Below are 6,199 nucleotides of genomic sequence, written 5' to 3'. Positions count from 1 at the left end.
CACATGGGCCCCGCGGCAGGGCTGAAACGCACGTTACGTGACTCGGAGGGGGCGGTGGTCACGGGGGCGTGGCGGTAACACCGCGGAACCTCCAGGGCTCGGGCTCCTTGCGGGCCCCGCCCCGCGGCCTCTTCGGGGCCTCGTGCGCAAAGGAGGGGTGGAGCCTTCCTCGGGACCTTTCACCTCAGCATGGCTGCGCCCGTGGGACCGGTGAAGTTCTGGAGACCTGGTAAGGCCCTTGGCGGAACGCTGGGCAGATGCGGCAGCTTGACTTCGGTCTTGGCCCCGCGGCCGGCGTCCTGGCGCCTGCGGCCCTGCTCGCAGGCCTGACCTCAGAGAGCTGGCCACCGCTGCCTCCGAGCTGGTGGGCTCCGCGGCTTAGGCGCCGCAGTGGTCCAGAGGGATTCAGGGATCCGCCCGCAGCCGTGGCAGAAGTTCACCGTGTGACCTCGTTCCAGTCTCTCAGCCTCCACAGGCTTTGTTTTCCTCACTCCTGATTCCTGTCTTGCCCAACCCGTGCGATGGGGAAACGCTAAAGCGCCCACGCGTGTCTTATTACCGCCCTGGGGCTACGCTGGGGCCGGACAGGGGGTGCTGCTCGGGGTTTAGGAGTTCATGTTAGGAAATCATACTGCCTGGGTTCGAATTCTCGGCTCTGCCGTAGAGTGGCAGAGTTCCTTTGGGCAAGTCATTTAACCCTTCTTAGCCTTAGCCTTCTTACCTGTGAGATGGGGGAGAATAGTGATATCTGTGGGCTGGAATAACGAGCACGACGCATTGTTTGATGTAGAGGAAGTGATCATTAAAAGGGAAAGTAATTTAGTCTGTTTTTGGGTTTCTGTCCGCCCCATGTGTCTGCCAGAAATTGAACACCCCCCTTCGTATTGGCTGTCACCCACTCCCCCTCTTGCAGGCTAACTCCATTCTCAGCCGCAAAATGATTTGCTTGTCTTGTTTGAATTTACTCATTAGTCAGGATTTTATTGAATGTTTACGTGCCAGACCCTTCCTCCTCTTACAGTCAGTTTCCTGTGAAAAACAAAAGTTTCTTAAAGGGTTACCGGCTTGTTTTTTTCCCACCACTTGTACCTCCGCAGGTCTGGATGTGCACAGTATTGTATATTGCAGCAAAAATGAAATAAGACAGAGAAGGTAATATAAGGGAAGCTTTTAAAGGGTATTTAGAGCGGTTCCCAGAAAATTTGAACGTGCCTATCAGTGATGATGAACATAAACCTAAGCAAGGGTTGTGTTAATTCTTTTTTTAAAATCTGTAGCTTGTCCCCTAACGGTAATTTTATGATTCAGCATTTAAGTCATCAGCCAGTTATCCATCCTGAGTTTTATTTGCAGCCAAAGCTAAGATCCCATTAGATAATGAGATATCCTCTATTTTATTTATTCAAGCCTTTAATAACAGGTCAAAGTGTTAAGTACCATAAAGGCCTAAATAAATTGTTGAAAATCAGACCAGCTACTCTTTTGGTTAAAGAACATGGGATTATTCTAAGAGTTCTGTTCCATTATTTAGTTCATTCACTGAAGTTATACTTACTGAACACCTCACCTTGTGGTTAGGAGACAAATACGGATGACTAGGGCTCTGCTCTCAAGATTTATACTCTCTCTCTCTCAATTATAATATGAAATTGGATATCCTCTTTTTTTTTTTTTTGCGGTACGCGAGCCTCTCACTGTTGCGGCCTCTCCCGTTGTGGAGCACAGGCTCCGGACGCGCAGGCCCAGCTACCATGGCTCATGGACCCAGGCGTTCCGCGGCATGTGGGATCTTCCCGGACCGGGGCACGAACCCGTGTCCCCTGCATCAGCAGCCGGACTCTCAACCACTGTGCCACCAGGGAAGCCTGGATATCCTCTTTAAGAGATTTTAAAGTGAGGCAGAAAAAGGCGGTGGTAAGGAGGATGAGCTCTACTAGGGTCAGACTGTAGAGACCATCCTGACTACCATTTACTAACTTGGTGATTTGGGAAAATCATGGTTACCCCATCTGTAAATTGGGAATGACACCTACCCAAAGGATTGTTTTGAGGATTAAATGAGAATACACATCAAGCTCTTAGCACTAGATACATATTAACTATTATAATTACTTGGAAGTATAGAAGAGGGGGAAAGTTTGAGTGTGTGGATAAGAAATACTGCATCAAGACAGTGGTATTTTTGAGGTGAACGTTGAAGCACAAATGAGGCTTTGTTCTGCAGAGAGGTAGGAGAATGGAGCTCTAAAGGGTGTAGCCTTGACAAAGGCAAAGTGGGATGGTACCTCAGCAGTGTCCAAAACACCAAAATAATTGAGTAGCGTGGTGTTTAGTGGCAGGGTATATTTTGGGGCGTAGTAGGAGATGAAGCCAGAAAGGTAAGTAGGGGCCTCATTGTGAGAAGTCTCCATGCAAGTTAAAGAATTTGGGTTTCACTGTTTTTAAGCAGGAGGTAACACAATGAGGTTTATTTTTGGAAGATAACTCTGGCCTTGGTGAGCAGAATGCTTGGGGGAGGAAATTAGAGTCAGGGACACCCTTAAGAGAAGGTGCTACTAAAATCGAGAAGGGATATTGAAAACCTCAATTCTGGCATGTGAGCAGTAGGGAGGGACCTTATGGGAGAGATTTTAGAGGCAGATGTGGGGGAAGGTAAAGTCGGTAATGACTCAGATTTCTGGGTTCAGTGACTATCTTGGTAAGTGGTTCTCAAATTTTGCTGTATAGTTGAATCACTTGGGAAGCTTTTAAAACTCCTGCTGTTCAGTCATACCCCATTGTAATAAATCAGAAGTCCGGAGGGGCTAGGAATCAGGCATCAGTATTTTTTAAAGATCCCCAGGTAATTCAAGTGTGCATCAAAGTTTGGGAACCACTGTTCTAGGTAAACTGTTGTCATTCACTGAGATGGGAATGGATTTAGTGCACACTTACTGGGCCCTTTGTGCTAGTCACTTTTACTTAACGTCATCTTATTAAGAGGTAACAATATCTTAAAAAAATTTTTTTTTATTATTTATTTTTGGCTGCGTTGGGTCTTCGTTGCTGTGTGTGGGCTTTCTCTAGTTGCGGTGAGCGGGGGCTACTTTTCGTTGCGGTGCGTGGGTTCTCATTGTGGTGGCTTCTCTTGTTGCGGAGCATGGGCTCTAGGTGTGTGGGCTTCAGTAGCTGTGTCTCGTGGGCCCTAGAGTGCATGCTCAGTAGTAGTGGCGCGTGGGCTTAGTTGCTCCACGGCATGTGGGATCTTCCCGGACCAGGGATTGAACCCGTGTCCCCTGCATTGGCAGGCAGATTCTTAACCACTGCGCCACCAGGGAAGTCCTGGTCACAATATCTTGTGATGGAGGTATTACTCTCATTTTACAGATTAGGAAACTGAAGTTGAAGATATGAAAATAGGATGTGGGAAATACATGGTGAAGGTCAGGGAAGTGAGTGAGACTGGGTATAAGGCTAGATGAATATGTCCTATAGGCTGGGAGTCACTACAGGGGGCCTCTGGGACAATCTAAATAAGTGAAGGTGCTGGGTGGAAATAATAGGGAGTGGTGGGAACTGTGGCAAACTAGAGCGTGTGTACACTGATACGTGTACAGTATTGATTACACTGAAGCGTACACATGCTCTCTAAAGCAGGAAGCTGTAGGTGGTTCCACCCAATTGGTGTCATATGGGCTCAAATATCCAGGTTAGAATGGGAAATTTTTACATGTTTTAAATGAATGATTTCAGACATTTTAACAGTGACATATCTGGGGTCCTTGAGTAACTAGTTTGTGATCTCTACCAGTTTGTGATCTCTGCCTTAAGATCTTTGTATGAGCTGCCTGAGGTTTTTGTAGAAAAAAGTTTGACTTGATTTGCTAATACAAGTGGATCAGAAGGGCCTGGCCATTTTCCTTCCTTCATTCAACAAATATTTAATGATAAAATCAATGTTTGACAGTGTGCCTGGCAAACGCTTTATAGCAACAGCTTTGAAGATTTTTTGACCTGATCTACAGTGAGAAATGTGTTGTGACCCAGCATGGGTACACATAATGTATTGTGTTGTGGTTCAGCACGCGTACACACACACAACTAAAGAGCGTTGTACAAAAACAATATTGCTTCTTGGGGTGCACTCTGATACTTTCTATTCTATTTCTAGTTCATCTTTAAAAAGTGCTAGCCATGACCCACTACATGAGTTTCCTAACCCATTAATGGGTCACCACTCAAACTGAAAAATTGGGTTAGAGGGACTGCTGGATTGGTGGGGGGCGGTGCTTTTTATCAGCCTTGTTTTATAGATGGGGAAATGGTTTACAAGAATTACAAACTTGTTACTTGCTTAAGCACTGATAATGTTCCCAAGGGAAAAAACAAACCATAGGCAGCCAGAATGGGCCATGGGATGTATATATAGTGGGGAAGCAGGCCTGGTTTGGTTGAATGAAGTCTTTTGTGTTGAGGAGACATGCTCCTCATTGATTGACAGTAGCCGTTCTCGTAAAAGACCTCATAACTGAATGTACTGAGGTGAACTTGGCTGTAGGTTAGAGACAGGAGAGATGGGGTAGTCAGGAAGACACCTGGGTAGATTAAACCTTGGTGTGGGAGGAAGTGAGAGACGTTGCGGGAGCAATGTGAAAAGATTCTAGACATGCTGTAGGGGTTTCCCTGGTGGCACAGTGATTAAGAATCCATCTGCCAATGCAGGGGATACGGGTTCAAGCCCTGGTCTGGGAAGATCCCACATGCTGCGGAGTAACTAAGCCCACGCGCCACAACTACTGAGCCTGTGCTCCAGAGCCTGTGAACCACAACTACTGAAGCCTGCGCACCACGATGAAGAGTAGCCCCTGCTCGCCGCAACTAGAGAAAGCCCGCGCGCAGCAATGAAGACCCAGTGCAGCCAAAAATAAATATAAATTTAAAAAAAATTATAAAAAAATAAATAAAAGATTCTAGACATGCTGTAAAGGTTTAAGATGTGTGGAAAAGGAGGGAATTCAGGACAAAAGCAGAGCTGATGAGGATAAGCTATTTCTTTGCTCTAGTTTTCTTCTGTGAAGATTACAAGGCGTTAATCAGAGGTAGTAATAATAAGGGTAGAAAGGAAAGGAAACTCACCTCTTTGAGCACAGGCTTTATTCCAGGTCCTGTTCTATCTTTTACCTTCTTGAAAGGAAAGTCAACATTTTGGCAAAACAATAGAGCAGTGCCCCACTTACCTGATTTTTGGCAACCTTGGACCTCTGGAACACAGCTATACCGTTCCTAGAAACGAAAGGAAAAGGGGTCAGAGATCTACAGCAGTGATTCTAAATTTAGCTCTAGGGTGTCTCTGGACCTCCAGCATTTTGTGTACTGATAAATTACATTCTGGTGTATTTTTCAGGAGATGGAGTTCACAGCCTTTATTAGATTGTCGAAGGGATCTGGGACCCCTCAAAAATGTAAAAATAAATCACTGGGCTAAATATTCTTATCACAAAGCCTCTGTACTTTCACATAGCATCACAGATTCTGAGTTCAGAAAACCCGGGAGGTGATAGTATTGGGTAATTATCCCTGTAGCACCCCTAACAGAGGGCTGTGAACTTCTGGCGGGGGTCGTTATTGATTCACAAAGGTGGCATACCCCTGTACTGAACAAGTTTAACTTTTAGAGATAACTTCCTCATGTTGAGTTGAATTCTGAGCCCTGTATCATTTACTTATTACTCTGAGTTCTGTCTTGGGCTGCACGAACAATTTGGTGTGAAAAGTTACAGAGGCTGATGATAAAAATTGAAGCCATGTTCCTTCTAAGGCATTTTCCTTTTCAGGCTAAAAATCCTTTTCAGGCTAAAAGTTGTACGTTGAACAACTTCTCTTGGGGGGATTTGGCTTCCCTATTCTTCGCCACCCTGAGGCCCAGTCTTTCGTTGTTTTTACCAAGAAGCCACTGTGGGTATCTGGTGTTTCATCTGCTCGGCACAGTGGCTTCTTGGCCCAGCACTTCCCAACCAACCGCTGCAATTCTGTGATTCAGATAGGCGCTGCCACTTATTGTACCCCACTCCAGGGCCGTAGTTGATTGGATCAGGTTGGGCAGAGGCCCTAAGCTGGGAGAAAAAGAGCCTTCCTCATCTCCCAAACAGACAACACACACCTGGGACTCCTGGTTCCCCTCACTGGGTCTTTCTCCATTACCACTTTATGCACTAAGTTA

The 6,199-nt window shown here is 46.0% G+C and overlaps 1 protein-coding gene across 3 annotated transcripts in view; it reads left to right on the top strand.

Annotated features, from left to right (window-relative positions):
* Window positions 1-98: 98 nt before the first annotated feature.
* Window positions 99-6,199, top strand: part of DHX35 (DEAH-box helicase 35) — a 70,863-nt gene continuing 64,762 nt past the window's right edge. For 2 of the 3 annotated variants that reach the window (XR_004345826.1, XM_032605523.1), the window contains exon 1: window positions 99-229. Coding sequence is in view for 1 of the 3 variants with exons in the window: in XM_032605523.1 (XP_032461414.1) it covers window positions 190-229 (40 nt within the window). In the remaining 2 variants the exon portion in view is untranslated. The remainder of the gene's footprint in view (window positions 230-6,199) is intronic. The other variant, XM_032605524.1, reaches the window with a different exon arrangement.

The sequence above is a fragment of the Phocoena sinus genome, chromosome 15 (genome assembly GCF_008692025.1).
Source record: "Phocoena sinus isolate mPhoSin1 chromosome 15, mPhoSin1.pri, whole genome shotgun sequence".
Taxonomy (NCBI): domain Eukaryota; kingdom Metazoa; phylum Chordata; class Mammalia; order Artiodactyla; family Phocoenidae; genus Phocoena; species Phocoena sinus.
The sequence above is the reverse complement of the archived record's forward strand: the minus strand, read 5'-3'. Positions and strand labels throughout refer to the sequence as shown.